At 42.1% G+C, this 20,756-nt stretch overlaps 1 protein-coding gene across 13 annotated transcripts in view; it reads left to right on the top strand.

The window, feature by feature from the left end:
• Positions 1–20,756, top strand: part of MAP3K13 (mitogen-activated protein kinase kinase kinase 13) — a 187,266-nt gene that overhangs the window by 147,641 nt on the left and 18,869 nt on the right. For all 13 annotated transcript variants that reach the window (XM_049881232.1, XM_049881185.1, XM_049881224.1 and 10 more), the window contains 4 exons: positions 4,581–4,772; positions 8,621–8,779; positions 10,915–11,073; positions 11,651–11,759. In XM_049881232.1, coding sequence (XP_049737189.1) covers positions 4,581–4,772; positions 8,621–8,779; positions 10,915–11,073; positions 11,651–11,759 — 619 coding nt within the window. The remainder of the gene's footprint in view (positions 1–4,580; positions 4,773–8,620; positions 8,780–10,914; positions 11,074–11,650; positions 11,760–20,756) is intronic.

Below are 20,756 nucleotides of genomic sequence, written 5' to 3'. Positions count from 1 at the left end.
GCTAACAGACCAACATCAGCTGGTATGCTAACAGACCAACATCAGCTGGTATGCTAACAGACCAACATCAGCTGGTATGCTAACAGACCAACATCAGCTGGTATGCTAACAGACCAACATCAGCTGGTATGCTAACAGACCAACATCAGCTGGTATGCTAACAGACCAACATCAGCTGGTATGCTAACAGACCAACATCAGCTGGTATGCTAACAGACCAACATCAGCTCGTATACTCAGACTAACCGAAGAACTTGGGTTCATTTCCTTGTGGAAGGGACATCCGTGCAGAGACATTAATGAGACCTTCAGTTGCTGTAGTGATCCTATCACTAGTTGCCCTAGTAGGGCCAGGAGGATATGAGACCAAAATGAAATGCTATACAGACCGATTATAATCTTCCCAAAGATGAAGTTTCAAAGGACAATACCACCACCACCACCATTTACCAACACGTTGATTCCAATTCATGGCAACCCCATGTATTTCAGAGTAGAACTATGTTCCATGGGATTTCCAATGGCTGTGATCTTTCAGAAGGAGATGGCCAAGTCCTTCTCCTGAAGTACATCTGGGTGGATGCAAACTACCAACCTTTCAGTTAGTAGCTGAGCGCTTAACTGTTGCACCACCCAGGGCCTCCCACAAAAGACAATAGAAGGATTGTTTTCAAGCAGACAGAATAATAGAGACCCACTTCCTTTCTTCGTGACTGAGAGGATCATCACTTTCAGACAGCTGTAATACCCTCCAAACTGGCCAGAAGGGCCAAGAGCTTTTAAATTTAGATCAACGGGAAGCTGGGTTTGAGACACAAAATATTCTACAGACCGACATAGCTCACTGGCCTCCTGATGTGAACTAGGTTGTGGGCTTTCCGGCAGCATGCCCTGAGTATTGAAGGTGGATATGTGTCCTGAGAGGGTAGGGCTGTGAGAAGCTTTATTTTTCCTTCCTCTCTTTTGCTTTTTCCTTTTTCCACATCACTCTTATGATCCTCCTAGCTGTGTGTGCAATTTTCAGCATTTTGAACAAATATCACCAAACCCACTGCCTTAGAGTCAATTCCAACTCATAATGACCCTATAGGACAGAGTAGAACTGCCCCATAGGGTTTCCAAGGAGCGCCCGGTAGATTTGAACTGCTGACCTTTTGATTAGCAGCCTGAGTTTAAGAGCACTGCACCACCAGGGCCCCAGTATTGCCACCCCGGCCCCCATCCCTTAGACTGAAGATGCTTGAATAGTCTTTACCCCTACATGGAAAACAATAGTGAGACTGTATCCCCGGCTCATTACACCATGCTCTCGAGGCTTTGTACAGTGTTGTGTTTCAGCCATCTGTGCGTGTGTTGCTTGGCCAGTGAACACATTCGGGACCGTCTGGAAGATATAAGGACATGCCTGGATTTTAATACTTCTCTCTAAATACTGATTTCTGTGCTTACAGCTTCTTTTGAAGTTCGTAAGAACCATATACAGAAGGGGACGCATGGGATAAGAATACTATATATATATATTTTTTTAATACTCTTTGAAGCAAAGCAAAACTCACTGTTCCTAATGGAATTCAGTGTCAAGGGGAAGAAAAGGTAGCAATTAGAAGTCATTACAGAGCTGCTATTTATAGCTACTAAGAAGCCTTGTCATAGTACAGGGCTGATGGGATGATTGCTTCTCTTTCGTCAGTCAAGAGAGATGAAAAGTGCATTAACGTACCGCTGTTAGACCCTTTTAGTCTGTTTGTTGGTGAGTTAAAGCATAGTTAAGTAGGATGCTGAGCACCTTCAAATAAATATTTATTTTTATATTCTTAAGCATATTACCAGAGCCCTGGTGGTGCAGTGGTTAAGGGCGACAGCTGCTAACCAAAAAGGTCAGCAGTTCGAATCCACCCGCCGCTTCTTGGAAACCCTATGGGGCAATTCCACTCTGTCCTACAGGGTCGCTGTGAGTCGGGATCAACTCGATGGCAACAGGTTTGGTTTTTTTGTTTGTTTGTTTGTTTTGACGCATATTACCAAACGAAACCTGTTGCTGTCCAGTCGATTCTGACTCAGCAACCCTACAGGACAGAGTAGAACTGCCCCATAGGGTTTCCGACTCTGTCTCTTTATGGGAGCTGACTGCCACATCTTTCTCCTGAGGAACAGCTGGTGGGTTTGAACCGCTGACCTTTTGGTTGGCAGCTGAGCGCTTAACCACTGTGCCACCAGAGCTCCTTCTTAAACACATTACCCCATTGCCTTCGAGTCGATTCTGACTCATAGTGACCCTATAGGACAGAGTAGCACTGCCCGATAGGGTTTCCAAGGAGCAGCTGGTGGATTCGAACTGCCGACCTATTGGTTAGCAGCCGAGATCTTAACCACTGTGCCACCAGGGTTTCCATAAGCACGTTAGTCCTGCCTTATTCACTATTCCTCTGTAATGAGAATTAAATTATCTGTGTTTGCTGTACACTTGTGCTCCACTGAGCTTTCCTCAAAGTCAGATAACAGAAACTTGAGAAAAAAATTTTTTTTCATTAAAAATCAAGATGAGAATTCTGGGTAGCATAGAAAATGATCGGAAAATCATAGAAATAGCTTTGTGACATTTGACAGACACGTCAAGGCAGAGAAAATGAAGACTAATCATACTTCTTCATAACCTGCTATGGTTATAAAATCTTCACACGATCAGTGCCTCAAGCTGTGGCCTCTAATTTCTTTCATCCCTTACGGCAACCTAAGAGATAGAGACCTCTCTCAACCTATTTGAAAAGTTTCAAAGAGGCATACAAACCCTGGAGAGATGGGATACAGCAAATTACATGTGGTAATTCTTCTTTTCTCTCATCCTCAGAACAAAGCTGTGAAGTAGAATTAATATAGTTATTCCCACTTTTACAAGGTAACAGTATTAATGTAAGAGTCCCCAATATGCTTATCCATAAAGAAGTTAAAAAGCTAGAAGGGAGGCAGCTAGAGTAGCGAGTCAGAAGGGCTTTGAAGTTAGAGACTGAGGTTGGATCCCAGCTCTGCCACCTATCTGTTGTATGACTTAGGACAAGCCACGTCCCTTCTTTGAGATTAACTTGTAAAAACAGAAAAGGTAGTATATATCTTACAGTATTTGGGGGTGGGTTAAATAAGACAGTTAACCAAAACAAACAAACCCGCTGCTGTTGAGTCAATTCCAACTCATTATCGACCCTATAGGACAGAGCAGAATTGCCCCAGAGGGTTTTCAAGGCTGTAAATCTTTACAGAAACGGACTGCCACATCTTTCTACCGCGAATGGGCTGGTGGGTTCGAACCACTGACCTTTCGGTTAACCACTGCATCACCAGGGCTCCTACAAGACAATTAAATAAGCATAGAAACATACATGACAAATGGAAGATATTCTTTCGTGTTAGTGGCTTTCCTCCTGGCCCTTAGGTCTGTCCATGTTTGAATGGAGGCTTTTTTCAGCCAGGAAAGTTAAGGTGAAGTGAAGAACTACTTGTCAAGGACCCCCTGTGAACGTCTAGACCTCGCGGCAGAGAGAAAAAAACCTGAAGACGTCTCCCTTTGAGAACACGTAGTATACATGGGGAGAGAAAAATTGCATATATACAACTAATGGCTGCTATGTATCATGGGAATTTAGAGAAGAGAAAGATTTTGGGGACTGGATTAATCAGGAAAGGCTTCAGGGAAGATGTAGAGATTTATGGAACTACAGGCAGCATAAATGCATAATACATTGTGTCACATTATTTTTATTCTAAACAGAAATGTTTTTCAAAGACAGTATCATATAGAAAATGGGCTCTCTTTTGGTCCTAAGTCTAGTTAGTTATTTTTATTATGAGCAATTTAAAATTCTGCAAATAATAATAAAAATAGCAGTATTTTATCTGAATTCTCTCTCTATCTGTATACCCTATATAAAGCCCTTTACTCAAGTTTAAAAGGAAGAGATTTTAAATTATGCTTAAGGATTTAAAACAACACAACATTTAGCTTTGCACAAACCTCGGTGAGGTACTCTTTGTCTCTGAATGGGATGGTCCCACAGAAAACACACCAGATACAGCACAGCATAGAGGTATCTGGAATGAGCAACAAACTAGTTTCCTATATGCATAATAGAGAAACCTGTAGGTTCCCCACTCCAAACTCACACTGTTGAGTCGATTCCGACTCAGAGCCACCTACAGGACAGAGTAAAACTGCCCCATGGGTCTCCAATGCTATAAATCTTTATTGAAGGAGACTGCCACATCTTTCTCCCCTGGAGCAGCTGGTCGATTCTGTCAGCCTCTGGGTTAGCAGCCGAACGCTTTAACTACTGTGCCACCAGGCCTTCCTACCTTTAGGTTAAAAAAAAGCCAAACCCGTTGCCATTAAGTTGATTCCGATTCATAGGTGAGAGGGGTTTTAATGCTCATTTAAGACTTACGAAAGATGATCTCTGTGCATTTAAAAACTAATTTGGATAGGGAGTTGGTTTTTATTCATTTAATCAATATCCTTAAAATGAAGCATGTATGTTGGCACGTCTGTAGGTATGGATGTATTTCCCTACATGTCTGTGTTTTCTTGGAAGGGGTGTTTGTACCCAGGCCCCATGCTATTGCATCATTATGGAATACTGTGCCCACGGACAGCTCTACGAGGTTTTGCGAGCCGGCAGGAAGATCACGCCTCGGCTGCTGGTTGACTGGTCCACGGGAATTGCAAGTGGAATGAATTATCTGCACCTCCATAAAATCATCCATCGCGATCTCAAATCACCGAAGTGAGTTCCGGGGCTAATAGCTCAGCTATTTGGTTTTCTTGTTTTGAAATAACAGATTTTATCAGCCATCATTGACATTTTCAGTGGTCATACTGTCAGTTCAGTTTCAGTCAGCACAGTGGGTAAATTCTACTTGCGTGTCTTTTGGATTATTGTTGACCAGCTTCCTTACCCATGTGGCAGGTCAGTCCAGGCACCTGACACTAGTCTTGTCCTTTGTTGCTTTTAAATTGTACAACTGTGAAACAAAATTCGTTGTTATCTGAAGTATCCACGTTCCATCATCTTGGCTAATTAGTGCTGAACTTCCCCACCCTGAAGGCTTGATTTGCTATTATCCTACCTAGTTCCAAAAAATATTTGTTTCTTTTTTTTTTTTAAAACTGAGTTTCAGAAATGTACACAATACAATAGAATGAAAATGGATAGGTGAGAAACAGAAGCAAAGGGAAAAGAAGACATTAGAACTCCAGCTTACTCACAAAATTACCCCATAAATTCTGCATAGTTGTGAGAGGTGGACTACAGATTTGGCCTCGACCTTTCCAGAGTCTAAGCAAAGGAAGAAATACCCAGTAACACGGCTCACCATGTCCTGGAGAAAAATACGAACTGGTCATTTAAGAGACGCAGAGCTCTTTTCAGTAATCTCTACTTTCAAAACGATATTTTGGCTGCCAGTAGCCACTTCAGGAGAGTATTGATTCAGCTCCCCAACTGCATAAAGGAAAGAAAGGAATTGATTAAATGGTATATTTCAGCGTAGCCCCTATTTTAAAACATTATTTTTGTTATTTCTCATTACATTTTGTTTAGAGAAACCGAGAAGGATTAATCACTTTTCAGAGCCATATTTGCCTAGTGCATTCATGGCTTGTGGCATTTTTTTATATCCATTATCACATCTCCTTGGAGCCTGACAAAAGCTCTGAGGGATAGGTGGGATAAGCACTGTTATTCTTATTTTACACAAGAGAAACTAGGGCTCAGAACCCAAAGGCATGGAGCTAGGACTTGAACCCAGAATTTTTGGGCCAAAGACCATTGCATCCTGCCTAATCCTGTGAAGGTAAGGGGTTCACACTGACTCCTGACTCTTCATGGAAAATAGAACTCAGTCCTTAATTACAAGCCGCAAAGCCTCTCTCGTTTCTCCCCGTACTTCTCAATAGTGTACATTACAGTGGTTAGCTACTGAACGGCCTCCTCCCTGCTTGACTTGCAAATTAACTTTATTATATAGTGTTCATCCCTCCTATTCACATCCTTAAAACAGCCTGCTGCTGTTGCCATCCACAACACACATGTAAACTATGTATGTTACATATTCCATAAAGTATTTCCAAAGGCCTCTCTGAGTGGGCCTCCTTTCTAACTAACTTGTTCTCCTGGAGAATTAATTTTAGAAGGAAGGAGCCAGGAAATCTTGGCATATAGAAAACAACACGTCATTTAGAGAGTAGAGTAGTATGTTGATTACCCAGTAAGCCTTTCCACCTGTGATCAGGAGCAGCCTTGGCTTCCTTGGGTTTCAAGGTAACTTTGAGAAGACAAAGATCAGTCTGGCTTGCTACAATGAGAGATTTTGTTACCTGCCTTCAGGCTATGTGACACCAACTTTGTCTCAGAGAAGATTTCACAAGAGTTCCAACATTTTATCTTCTCTACTCTCTTCCCAAGTCATTCCCTGTTGCTGTGCCAACATGTCCATAAAGGGTAGCACAAGAGAGGCAGAAGAGAAAGTTTCTAGAGTTTTTTTTTTCTAGGGGCCTATCACCTTTTCTGACTTTTTTGCTATATGATACCATCAAGTATTTCAGATACCTCATCATATTTTAAGCCTTTATTCATATTCACCAAGACTAACACCATTAAATCACAACTCCTGAATCAGGTAGATTTTACATATCAGGTGCAAAACCAGGGCCAGGATATGCATGCAGGCACCTGTGGCTGTCAAATTGATTCTGACTCAGTGACCCTATAGGACAGATTAGAACTGCCCCACAGGGTTTCCAAGGAGTGGCTGGTGGATTTGAACTGCCGATTTCTTGGTTAGCAGCCGAGCGCTTAACCACTGCACCACCAGGGCTCCGTGGATGAAGGTATTCTAAAGCAATTGTAAACACTGAGCTGGTCAGTAAAAGGGGAGCCACTGGATATTGGGGAGTAAATATGAGCCCCCTGGTTCAAAAAGAGGAGGGCGGGTACAGATTCAGAAGTTTTCTTTTGTTGCTGCTAGGTGCCATCAAGTCTGTTCCGAGTCACAGCGACCCTGGGTACCACAGAAAACAACAAAATGCTGCCTGGGCCTGCACCAATCCTGTCTTCTAGCCTCCTCGATTCTGACACTGTTTGAATATTAGGCTTTCTTATGATGGTAAAAATAGGTCCCTATATCGTTAAATCTCTGGAACTGTAGCTCATTAACATTCTAAAGCTGTGAAGAGGTTATTCCAAGTGAATTCGGTCTAGTGGGTGGGGACCTTTATGCTTTGGATTTGACTGGCACCAGATTATACTCATCTCGAAGGCCAGCAAAAGCAGCGTGGGCCAGAGCACATTTCAGATAACAACTGCAAAAATAAAACGTTACTTGTGTGGAACCTACCTAAGCTTAGATTTATTTCTGCTTTTTCCTAGCAACATCAGTGGAATCCCGGTCTACTTGTAAGCTTTTTAACGTAACAAATCCCTAGTGTCATGCCCCTGATATGGCTTTAGGTGGCCATCATTAAACAGTGTTTTAAAAGAAGTGGTTTTCTTAGTGGAATGGGGAGGGTGAGAAGGCACCGGGTGTGCTGAGAGCAGCAAGGATGGAGACCAGTATTTATTGAGCATGGGTGCCTTACGTGTCTTACCTCACTGAATTCAAGTTAAAATTCTATGAGGTGGTTGTTACAGGTCCATAATCCCTTATCCAAAACTCTGGGAGCCAGAGAATTTCAGAAAGATAATATAGTAACAAGTGCCGTGCATTGCCTGGCACCCTGTAATGAACCACTTGAATAGACCTGTAGCAAACCCTCTGATAGTCACAGGAAGTGGGATAAAGTGAGTTTGCCTTATACATATGGAAACATATTTATAAACCATTTTCAGAGCTGTTTTGCATTTCTAAATTATGGATAAGATTCTGTGACCTGTGCTATCTCCATTTTGCAGATGAGAAGGCTGGCTTAGAAGGGTTAAGTCATCTGGCCAAGGTCACACAGTTAGCCAGTGGTGGAGGCAGGATAAATGCAGGTGTGAAAACACACTACGCTATGCTGCTCCACAAGCTCCAATGATGCTGTTTCTAGAGTATAAAAAAAAAAACCCATTGCCGTCGAGTCAATTCCGACTCATAGCAACCCTATAGGACAGAGTAGAACTGCCCCATAGGGTTTCCAAGGAATGGCTGGTGGATTTGAACTGCCGACCTTTTGGTTAACAGCCGAGCTCTTAACCACTGCACCACTAGGGCTCCAAAAAAACTCCACTACCCTGGATTTGATTCCAACTCATAGCAACCCTATAGGACAGAGTAGAACTGCCCCATAGGTTTTCCAAGGCTGGAATCTTTATGAGAGGAGACTACCACATCTTTCTTCCGCAGAGCAGCTGGTGGGTTGGTACCACTGACCTTTCAGTTCGCAGCCAAGCTCTTAACCCCTGTGCACGCCAGACCCCAGGTTCTGGTGTATACACTCTATATACTGGTGTATAGCTCGTGTATAGCATTGGGAACTGCAAGCTGAGCTCTGAAAGATAGGAGGCAGCAAACAAAATCTTCAGTTGCCATTTAGGGGCATGGCTTTCGTTAGTACTAATGATCCAGATGTTTTCTTCTTCATTTCTTTTTACAGTGTTTTAGTGACTCACACGGACGCGGTAAAAATTTCAGATTTTGGTACGTCTAAGGAACTCAGTGATAAAAGTACCAAGATGTCCTTTGCTGGCACAGTGGCGTGGATGGCACCGGAGGTCATAAGGAATGAACCAGTCTCTGAAAAAGTAGACATATGGTGAGTGGCATCACCCGTGCCAACTCGCAAGCCTTTTCTTGTTTCCACCCTATCGGCACGTTCCTCCTTCAACACTTCTACTCCCCAGAATATTCCTTAGTGTTGCTCACTTCCAGTTGATTTCAGGCTCATGTTATCTGACGTACTGCCCAGTCTGAAGATATATCGTAAGAAGGATTGGGAGGGGAGTTAGGGTGGATATCTACTCGGTAAATCATCCATTTGTGGGATCCTCGGAGAATATGCTGAACTTTCTCTAAAACTGAAAGTTTTCTTCAAATAATCATGCAGTATAGAAGTATTTTTGAAATTTATTACGTAATTCTCATTCTCTTAAGTGAAATGCGTTAAACTTAGTTTACCCATTCTCAATGGCTTAGACCATCATTATAGACTTGACGGCACTGGGTTAACACACTTTGCTGTGATACAGTTATGTACTCTAGGTCTATTTAAAGGGCATGTGGCTGTTTGCCCTTTTATTTAAGAGCCTCTGTGGGCTGTGTGGAAACGCTGGTGGCATAGTGGTTAAGAACTATGGCTGCTAACCGAAAGGGCGGCAGTTCAAATCCACCAGGTGCTCCTTGGAAACTCTGGGGGGTAGTTCTACTCTGTCCTTTAGGGTCGCTATGAGTCAGAATCAACTCGACGGCAACGGGTTTGGTTTTTTGGGTTATGGGCTATGTTTTTCACATTTTTAAGCTTTTTATTGGGGGGGCACTTTTTAAAAAAAATCTGTATCAGCTTTTGCTCTGAAGTTACAAGGCTTTGCTCAGTGTTAACAGTGTATTTGCTTGTAGTCGTTTTTCTTCAACCCGTAAAATTGGCTACCAATAACTTTTAGGCTTAAAACCAAAGTAATACGTTGAGTCAGCCCTGACTCCTGGCAACCCCGTGTGCGTCAGAGTAGAACTGTGCTCCGTGGGTTTTCAGTGGCTGACCTTTGGGAAGTTGATCGCCAGGCCTTTCTTCCAAGGACCTTTGGTAAACTCAAACCTCCAACCTTTTGGTTAGCAACCGAGCATGTTAACTGTTTGCACCATCCAAGGACTGCCATGCAAAATAATAGTATATGTCAGAATTGTATTTAACATCAGAGTAAATAGGATAAAACAGAAAGGTGGAATCATTTGTAATTAGCATTTCTAATCTGGGTAAAGTGTCCTCCTTAGGGCTTATGCCAATTTATGTTCCCACCAGAAATGTATAAGAATGTTTTCGCAGTCTCACTGACAAATATGGTAACAAACTTTTGGATTTTTGCTAATCAGATAGATGAAAAATGGCGTCTTGGGTGCACTGCTCTTATTATAAGTGATGTTGAGCATCTTTTCATATGTTTAAGAGCCATTTGTAATTTCTTATCTGTGCCCCGTTCAGATCCCTGCTCATTTTTCTGACCTTGAGTCTTATCTATTTGTAAGAATATTTTATATATTAGAGAGATTAGCCTTTTGTATATATGAATTACAAATATTTTTCACATTCGGTTATTTTGCTTATGGTGGGTTTTTTCCCAGCCAAAGTTTTGTTTTGTTTTTTCATGCAGTTTAACATATCAGTCTTTCCTTGTGACTTCTAGATTTCGGAGTCAGAAAGGCCTTACCCATCCAAGAGTATATGAAAAAAAAACTTCCCTTTTTTTATTCTAGGATTTTTATGGTTTATTTTTTTATGTTTAATCTTTGATTCATTTGGAATTTATCTTAATGTAAGATGAGATATATATTCAGTTTCTTTTTCCCCAGTTAACTACCCAGTCGTCTCAACAGCGTTAATTGAATAATCAATTTTTTCCACTGGTTTGAGATGTCACTTCTATCATATATTCAGTTCCTGTATCTATTTGGTCTGTTTCTATCCCATTCCCTTAGTCTGGCTGTCTATTCCTACACCAGAGTTAATTACTGAGGCCTGAATATGCCTTAATATCTGGTAGTGCTGGTTACCCATCACTGATTTTCTTTTTCAGAGTTTTCCTGCCTGTTTCTGTTTGTCTTATAGCGGTATTAGACATTTTTTAGTTGGGTATCTCTATTAAGTTGATTAAATATTGTAAAAGAACTAAAACGCAAATAAGTCCACAAATTAGTCTTTCTGAAATATCTTCTCTGTGTGTTCCTGGGGCTGTGTAGGTCTTTTGGAGTGGTGCTTTGGGAGCTGCTGACCGGAGAGATCCCCTACAAAGATGTGGACTCGTCAGCCATTATTTGGGGGGTTGGAAGCAACAGCCTACACCTTCCAGTTCCTTCCACTTGCCCCGACGGATTCAAAATTCTTATGAAACAGACATGGTAAATAATGTATTTCCCCCAATGTGCCCTTTTTCCTTCTTCCTCAAAACCATATAAAGTTTCTCTAAGACAGCAAGGAAGATCTCAGCATGTGTTTGGAGTGAGTCACCTGGTCATGGAAACACTAGGAGCTCTGGAGTTGGAGAAAGTTGGATTTAAATCCCAGCTCTGTCCTTTTCTCTCTGTGTGGTTTTGGGCATGTCATCCAGTTATTAGTTTTCTCATCCATAAAATGTGGGTGACACCTACTCATCGAGCTATGTCGTGGTGATTAAAATTTTTAAGGAAAGCCTTTGGCATGATAGCTCAGAATATGAAGCCTTAACAAATGGCAGTTATTATTACCTTACCAGTCCTGAGGGACTGTCATGGAACGTGTGGCTGAACCCAGGGATTTCTGTTCCACCACTAGAAGTATCGCGTAGTTGCGTTTTCCTTCTGCTCTTCCACACACAAAAACTGTCTAAGATGTAGCCGTGTATGGAGAGCAATAGGGTCAAAAATGTTTTTCATAAGGTAGTATAAAATCTTCATCCTTCTAGACTCAACTTCTGAGATGCAATCCTCTTACTTTTAGGCAGAGCAAACCTCGCAACCGGCCTTCTTTCCGGCAGACGCTCATGCATTTAGACATCGCATCTGCCGACGTACTCGCCACCCCTCAAGAAACGTACTTCAAGTCTCAGGTAGGTCGGGAACCATGCTGCCAGGTGGTGCTGAAAGGACAGGCCGGGGACTCTCAATGAGAAACAGCAGCTCTTAGAAGTGGCCCATTCTGTTTTTTAGGACAATTATATAACCCTGTTCATTGTCAGGAGCCCTGGTGGCTCAGCGTCCTATAGGGTTGCTATGAGTTGGAATCAACTTAACGGCAGTGGGTTTGCTTTGGTTTTGGTTTATTCATTGTCAGAAGGAGCCCTAATGGTGCAGTGGTTAAGCACTCAGCTGCTAACCAAAAGGTCGGCAGTTGGAACACACCAGCTGCTCTGTGGGAGAAAGTCTGCTTCCGTAAAGATCACAGCCTTGGAAACCCTTTGGGGCAGTTCTATTCTGACCTACAGGGTCACTATGAGTCAGAATTGCCTCAAAGGCAATGGGTATTCATTGTCAAACAGTAATTATGATATATAGGACATTTTGGAGTTTATGAAGCACTTAACATACATTATTATCCCGTGTGGAAAGAACTCACATCAGAACGTTATCCTCATAGTGATGAAGTTACTGAGGAGAGAGAGGAAAAGAATTGTGAAAACTGTAATGTACGGACATTTGAATTAGAATTTCTGCTTAGCTGAGAGTATTGCTTTCCTTGAACTAGAAAAGCTGGAGTACAGAGGAGGGAAGTGAAGTAGCAGAGAGAGCCTGTGACAGAATTAGACCCAGAGAGAACCTTTTCTCTGACTTTACGTGTGTCACCTGGTAGCTTAAAATAAAATATAATTCCAATTATGCTGGCAAAACTGGATGTCCATTTGTAAAAAAATGAAACAAGTGTTTAATTTGGTTAAGACCAATTACACAGTTATTAAGAAAATATATATATAATTCCGTGTATCTGTTAGCTTTTGGTGTATTAAACAACAAAAAAAAAATCCAAACCCGTTGCCTTCGAGTTGATTCCAACTCATAGCGACCGTACAGGATGGGGTAGAACTGCCCCATAGAGTTTCCAAGGAACACCTGGTGGATTCGAACTGCCAGCCTTTTGATTAGCAGCCATAGCTCTTAACCACTATGCCACCAGGGTTTTACAAACCATCCCAAAACGTAACGGCTGAAAACAATAAGCATTTGTATCGCTCATGATTCTGCAGGTCGGCAGTTTGGGCTAGGTGGTTCTTTCGCTGGCTTTGACCAGGCTCACTCATGTGTGTGCAGCACTGCAAGTTGGCTGGGAGGCTGGCTTGTCCCAGGTGTCCTCATTCACAAGCCCAGCAGCCAGCTGGCTGTCAGCTGGAGTACCTCGGTTCTCCTCCGTGTGGCCTTTCACCCTTCAGCAGCTGGCTTGGGCTTGTCCACCTGGTGTTCCCGGGGGAATAAAGGCAGCAAGAGAGCAAGCCCCTGTGCACAAGTGGTTCTCAAGCCTGTGTTTGCCTCGTGCCCGCTAATGTCCCATTGGCCAAAAGAAGTCACGGGCCCACCCAGATTCCAGGGATGAGAAATAGATGTCACCCCTTGACAGGAGGCTCTGCAGCATCACTTTGTAAGGACACGGATCCAGAGAGAGGAAGAATGCATGGTTATTAAATGTGCTGCAGGTATCACAGGGGCTGGTGATCTGATCACTATAGTAAGGTTGGGGAGTGGTGGGACCTGAGTATACATGAGGTCCTTAGTCTGCCAGACCCAGGTGACACCAAAGGAATACAATGGGATGAAACTGTGGCTTTTTAAATGAATGTGATGATCCTGAATTATAGCTTTATGTTTGCAGGATTTAACTATAAAAATTAAAAAAACCTGTTGCCATTGAGTTGATTCTTACTCATAGCGACCCTATAGGACAGAGTAGAACTGCCCCATAGGGTTTCCAAGGAGCAGCTGGTGGATTCAAACTCCAGCTTTTTGTTTAGCAGCTGTAGCTCTTAACCACTGCACCACCAGGGCTCTGACTTTAACTACAGTATTCCCTAAATTTTTATTTCTCATCTAGTTTTGTCTCGCTTGTGTTACTGTGTTTCTAAAATGAGTTTCTGTATAGTGAATTCCACCTCTCCCCTTGACTTCTAGTATCATGGGTTTGGTTTTTTTTTTTTTTTTTGGTTTTACCATGTGCAAGGCAGTGTTAAGGCAACTAAGCACCCACAGCCAGCATCCTCACTTATATAAACTCACTTTTATTATCAAGATACTTGTAACATGCAGAGTTAAATTTGAACTCAGGAAGTGTTCTTATGCAGCGAGAATAGGAAAGAAATGAAACAAAAAGAAAAAAAAACTTTGTACATTTGGCATCTTGTCATTGTTGGGTGCTGTCGAGTCAATTTCCGGCTCATAGCAACCCCATGTGACAGAGTAGAACTTCCCCAAAGGGTTTTCTTGGCTGTAATATTTACGAGAGCAGATCACCAGGTCTTTCTTCCACAGAGAGCCCCTGGGTGGGTTTGAACCACCAACTTTTGGGTTAGCAGCTGAGCGATTAATCATTACGCCACCAGAGCTCCTTTTGATCTTTTGATCTTCATTAATACTTCTACATTTCTCTCCCAACATAAATTTTCACTTCTCCTTAAATGGTCCTAAATCTGCTGTCTTTGCTAGTCCCTAGAATTTTTCAGGTATTTCCAAGCTGATTTGTCTCTGGTTCTGAAATCGAAACTCTCTCTGGCCAGTAAGAATAAAGGATTTATGCACTAGATACTGAGGTACCAGAAAAAGCACAGACCTTGAGTCTAAAGTGTTATTCTGTCACTTAATACTGTGTGAGCTTGGGTAATTCACTACATTTTCTAAACTTTAGCTTACTCATCCAAACAATGAAAGCAATCATATTTTCCCTTCCCCTCAGAGTTTCTGTGAGGATCAAATGAGACAGTAAAAATGAAAGGGCATTGTAAACTATAAAGAACCAGTCGATTTTAAGACATTATTATTCACCTTCTACAAATGTTAGGGTCTTTTGGGTTGTTACCTCTTCAGTGCCCTTTTGCGGTAAACTGCTGAGATGGGTAAGATGGCAGCTGGGGAGCTCCTGCTAATTGTCTTTCAGCCATGTCCTCCCTCAGGGAAGGAGAACTGGTTGTTTTGTCTGTAGCAGTCTAGTACCTGAGGCCTCCCCCCCCCGCCTGCTGACAAGATCCTCTCAGAGTCAGTTGTCAATCAATGGTTGTTAGCCTGGTCTCTACCTTCCCCCAACACTGTCAGTTAAGTGTGCTGCCAAAAGGTCATGGATGCTCCATAGACACATCCAAACTCCCTGAGGGACCGAATTGCTGGTCTGGGGACCATGGTCTTGGGGAACATCTAGCTCAATTGGCATAACATAGTTTATAAAGTATATGTTCTACATTCTGCTTTGGTGAGTAGTGTCTGGGGTGTTAACAGCCTGTGAGCAGCCATCTAGAATACTCCACGGGTCTCACCCCTTCGGGAGCAAGGAAGAATGAAGAAAACTAAAGACACAAGGGAAAGATTAATCCAAAGGACTAATGGACCTCATCTACCATGGCCTCCACCAGACTATGTCCAGTACAACTAGATGGTGCCCGGCTACCACCACTGACTGCTCTGATAGGGATCACAATAGAGGGTCCCGGACAGAGCTAGAGAAAAATGTAGAACAAAATTCTAACTCAAAAAGAAAGACCAGACTTGCTGGCCTGACAGAGACTGGAGCAACCCTGAGAGTATGACCCCTAGACACCCTTTCAGCTCAGTAATGAGGTAACTCCTGAGGTTCACCCTTCACCCGGAGAATAGACAGACCCATAAAACAAAACGGAACTAAAGGGGCACACCAGCCCAGAGGCAAGGACTGAAAGGCAGGAGGGGACTGGAAAGCTGGTAATAGGGAACCCAAGGTTGAGAAGGGAGAGTGTTGACATGTTGTGGGGTTGTTAATCAATGTGATAGAACAATGTGTGTACTGTTTAATGAGAAACTAGCTTGTTCTGTAAACCTTCACTAAAGTACAATAAAAAAAATTAAAAAAAAGAAAAAGAGTGCTGCCAAGAACCCAGCTGACTTCTTCTGAAAGAAAATGCTTCATCTGTTTCCCGTCAACAACACATGTATAAAGATTCAGCATGTATAGAACAGATGAACAAAGCAACCAATTTCAGTACAAGATTAGATTCTTCCAAACATCTTGCTTCACTCCTAGACTATAACCCATTTCTCCCACTAGGCAATTATTGCTCCTGGTATTCAATTACACTTGATATGAGTCTTTGGAAAATATTTTAGCCCCATCTGAGATGCCAGCTGCCAGGTGGGTCACGTACCCTGCTTCTAAGCTCCTCCACTTCCCTCTGCTTTTTGTGCTATTCTTGTTTCTTCTTGTGTTCTTGACAGTGCCACTGTGACCACCCAGAAATTCAGGGGTTGGGAGGTACCAAGACACATCAGCTTGTTATAGGGATAGATTGTCCTGCCTTAAGAGCAATCTCCACATCAGTCAGTAGACACTTAGGCAGAGGCTGAGCAGTCATACATTGGCAGTTGGAATCCACCAGCCCCTCCTTGGAAACTCTATGGGGCAGCTCTACTCTGTCCTACAGGGTCGCTACAAGTCAGAATCGACTTGACAGCAATGGGTTTGGTTTGGTTGGTTTTTAGTGAAATAAGGCAAAATGCCCCTCCATTCCAATGACTGAGGCTTTGTTGTAGGTCAGACTGGTACAAGGTTCCTCCTCCCCTCACTGTGTGTTCTCTCGGGAGGCCCCTCAGCTCTGTGCAAACTGGCTTCAGGCCTGTCCACCTTCCAGTTGTTCAGATACATCCAGACATATCTGAGTTGCAGCTTAGGCTCAAACTGGAACTCTTATGATGTAAAAATTCTAAGTATTTGTGATACCCATTAAACCCATTGCCATCGAGTCAATTCCGACTCATAGCGACCCTACAGGTTAGAGTGGAGCTGTCCCATAGGGCTTCCAAGGAGCAGCTGGTGGATTCCAACTGCTGAACTTTTGATTAGCAGCTGAGTGCTTAACCACTGCATCACCAGGGCTTCAGTATATGTGATAAACCAAAGAAACCCAAACCCATTGCCGTCGAGTCAATTCAGACTCATAGCAACCATTAACATCTACGAGGAACTCAGTATCTTTAGGGAAAACACAGTGCTAATCTGGAAACCCTGGTGGCGTAGTGGTTAAGTGCTACAGCTGCTAACCAAGAGATGAGCAGTTCAAATCTACCAGGTGCTCCTTGGAAACTCTATGGGGCAGTTCTACCGTGCCCTATAGAGTCACTGTGAGTCGGAATCGACTCGACGGCAACGGGTTTGGTTTTTTTTTGTTTGAATCAGCACTTGGTGTTTTCCCTGCACATCTTGTTCCCTCTTTACAGAAGGGAACGTCTTTTGGGGAATTTACCTTCTTATCCCGCACCCATCTGTTAGTTTGTCATACTGTTGTGGCTTGTATGTTGCTATGATGCTAGAAGCCATGCCACTGGTATACACCAGTTCAACCGTTTCTACATGTACAATTCAGTGACACTGATTACATTCTTGGAGTTGTGCGACCATCCTCACCCTCCTTTTCTGAATTGTTCCTCTCCCATTAACATAAACTCACTGCCCCCTGAGGTTCCTATCTAATCTTTCAAGTTGCTGTTGTTACTCTGATCCCATATAGATAGTTCTTAAAAGGGCATAATGCTCCAGGCAGATATTCTTGACTAGGGAAAACTAAACTAGCGTTTGGTTTTAAGAAAGCTTTGGGGCATGTTTAAGGTTTAAAGTTTCAGGCGATCATCCAGCCTCTATGGCTCCAGAAAGCCTGGAGTCCATGAGATTTTGAAATTTTGTTCAGCATTTTCCCTATTTTGATCAGGATTCTTCTACAGGATCTTTTGATCGAAATGCTCAGCAATGGCGGCAAGACAACAGTTGTTCTGGTCTCGTGGCAAAGCAGACAGTTTTTCACTGAGACAGTTAGTCACATATTCCATTTCCTTCTCCTGTTCCTGACTCTCCTCCTTCCCCTGTGGCTTCAGGTGAATAGAGACTAATTGTTGTGCTTTGGATGGCCGCTTGCAAGTTTTTAAGACCTCAGGTACATAAGCAGCCTCAGCAGCTCCTTTTTTTTTTTTTCTGTTACTGTTCTAAGTATATCTATCACACAACTTTTGCCAATTCAACTTTTTACAGCTGTACAACTTATTGACAGCAATTGCAATTTACTGTGCGACTCTACCCTTAATCAGTGCGATTTTTCCATCACCATTAATCCCCCTTTCCCTTCCCTCCAACTCCTGGTGACCACTAATAAACTTCAGTCCCTATACATTTGCCTTTTCTCGTCTTTTTATTTAAGTGAAGTCATACAATATTTGTCCTTTTGTGACTGACTTATTTCACTCAGCATAACGTCAGGCTCCATCCCTATTGTAGCACGTATCAAGACTTCATTTCTCCTACCGGCTGAGTAGTAGTCCATTTTGTTTATCCATTCATCCATTGATGGGCATTTAGGTTGTTTCCACCTTTTGGCTATTGCAAATAGTGCTGCAGTGAACATTGGTGTACAAGTCTCTGAGTATCTGCTTTCAATTCTTTTGTGTATATATCTAGGAGTGGAATTGCTGGTCATACAGTAGTTTTATTTTTAGTTTTTTGGAGGAACCACTACTCTGTTTTCCACAAAGGTGGTACCATTTTGCATTCCCACCAGCAATGGATAAAGGTTCCAATTTCCCCTCATCCTAGCCAACATTTGTTATTTTCTGTTTTGTTTTGTTTTTTTATCTTAGCCATCCTTGTGGGAGTGAGCTGGTACCTCACTGTGGTTTTGAGGCATCTATGATAGCCAGTCAGTGTCTTTTCATGTGTTTGCTGGCCATTTGAATGTCCTCTTTGGTGAAATGTCTATTCAAGTACTTTGCCCATTTTATGATTCTGTTGTCTTTCTGTATATATTTTTGTTATTAGATTCTGGTTGGATATATGGTTTCCAAAGATATTCTCCCAGTCAGTAGCTTGTCTTTTCACTTTTTTGGTAAAGTCTTTTGATGAAAAAAAGCTTTTAGTTTTTATGAGGTTCCATTTGTTTATTTTGTCTTTTGCTGTTTGTGCTTTTGTTATATTAGATAATCCATTGTTAAAGGCTAGACCCAACAGCATTGCCCCTGCATTTTCCTATAAGAATTTTATGGCTCTAGTTTGCACATTTAGGTCCTTAATCCAATTTGAATTTGTTTTTGTGTATGGTGTGAGGCATGGATCCTGTTTCATTTTTCTGCGTATGGAAATCCAGTTTTCCGAGCACAAGTTATTGAAGAGACTCTTCTTTCCCCATCAGATGGACTTAGCATCCTTGTCAAAAATCAGCTGACCAGAGATGTGTGGGTTTATTTCTGGACTCTCAGTTCCATTCCATTGGTCTATGTGTCCATTGTAATACCGTCCCAGGCTATTTTGATTACTGTACCACCGGTATTTCAAATACCAGCAGTGTCACCCACCATAGACAGGTTTCAGCAGAGCTTCCAGACTAAGACACTAGGGAGAAAAGCTTGACAATCTACTTCTGAAAATTAGCCAATGAAACCTTATGGATCACAAAAGAATATTATCCTCTATAGTGATGGAAGATGAGCCCCCGAGGTTGGAAGGCACATAGAATATACAGTGTCCTCAATATTGGACTCGAGCATACCAACGATTGTGAAGATGACTCAGGATCAGGCAACGTTTTGTTCTGTTGTACATGGGGTCACCATGAGTAGAAGCTGCCTTGATGGCAACTAACAACAACAGCTTTCTTATAGATTTCAATCTTCAGAAGATCCTCATAGTTCCCCTTAGCCATTAGCTAGATTTCAGGAGCTTATTTCCGCTAGAATAAAAATATATCTTATCTGTGATATCGATTCCTTGCCACCATAGAGAGGTGTTCCTTTTATTTTTTCTTAAGTTGCTCTGCTAACCTGAGTATTGCACTAGGATCCACTGACATATTTTGAGGAGCTTAAGGCCCCAACCTGACCCTCTCCCTTATCCTTTTTTGGTCTAACAACTCTTGCTTGTCATTATTTGGCCTCTTAAAGCTAAAATGCTCTTCCTACTTTGTAATTTTGTTCTGAGGATAGAGAAACCAGCATTACATGGAGCCCAACCAAAAGTGCATTTACTGATTCCAGGCTATCAAAGGCTATTACCAAGCTATGGGCGTAGTACATCTTTCTCATGATGTTGTTGGGTAAGCTTGGTGCCTGAAAGTCAACCAACTGAGAGAACCTTCTCTCTGATGATCAACAAACACATGAAGATCTAACATATTATAAACAGATGAGCAGGATGAGCATTCTGTAAATAATTGTGATATAATTCCCTCTATAAAAATAGATGAAAAGATGTCATGGGATTGGTGACCAATGTCAGAAAACAATATGTGCACTAATTGTTTAATGAGAAGCTAGCTTATTCTGTCAACCTTCATCTAAAGTACAACAATTAAAAAAAAAAAGTGTATCAGAAAATCTACTGTTTTGTTCTGATCAGGGGGTTCAGGGAAAGAGCCTAGGTAATCTAGAATGCAAAAGGAAAGTCCCAAATAGGAGAAATTTGGGGAAGAAGCTACCATAAAAAAAAAAAAAAAAGTAGCTGACTTGGCGAAAACCTTCTATAGTGTCACAATTACTTGAGAATAATTTCTTCCATGATGCAGATATATACTTCAACATGAGTCTAAATAGGGAGCCCTGGTGGCACAGTGGTTAACAGCTCAGCTGCTAACCAAAAGGTCAAGAGTTCAAATCCACCACTGCTCCTTGGAAACGCTATGGGGCAGTTCTACCCTGTCTTACAGGGTCACTATGAGTCAGGAGCAATTTATGGCAATGGGTTTGATTTTGGGGGGGATTAGACATAATGGCATAGTTTTGGGGATGATTATACAATTAGAAATATTTAGTTACACATCTAGCCTTCACTGGATATTATCTTAATCTCATTATGTTTTTGAGATGTTGTCTATCCATAGGAAGAAACTTCTTTTAGCTATTTTTTTCTA

This window comes from Elephas maximus, chromosome 1 (assembly GCF_024166365.1).
Source record: "Elephas maximus indicus isolate mEleMax1 chromosome 1, mEleMax1 primary haplotype, whole genome shotgun sequence".
In the NCBI taxonomy this organism is placed as follows: Eukaryota; Metazoa; Chordata; class Mammalia; order Proboscidea; family Elephantidae; genus Elephas; species Elephas maximus.
Note: the sequence above shows the minus strand (reverse complement) of the source record. Positions and strands in the feature narration are given on the sequence as shown.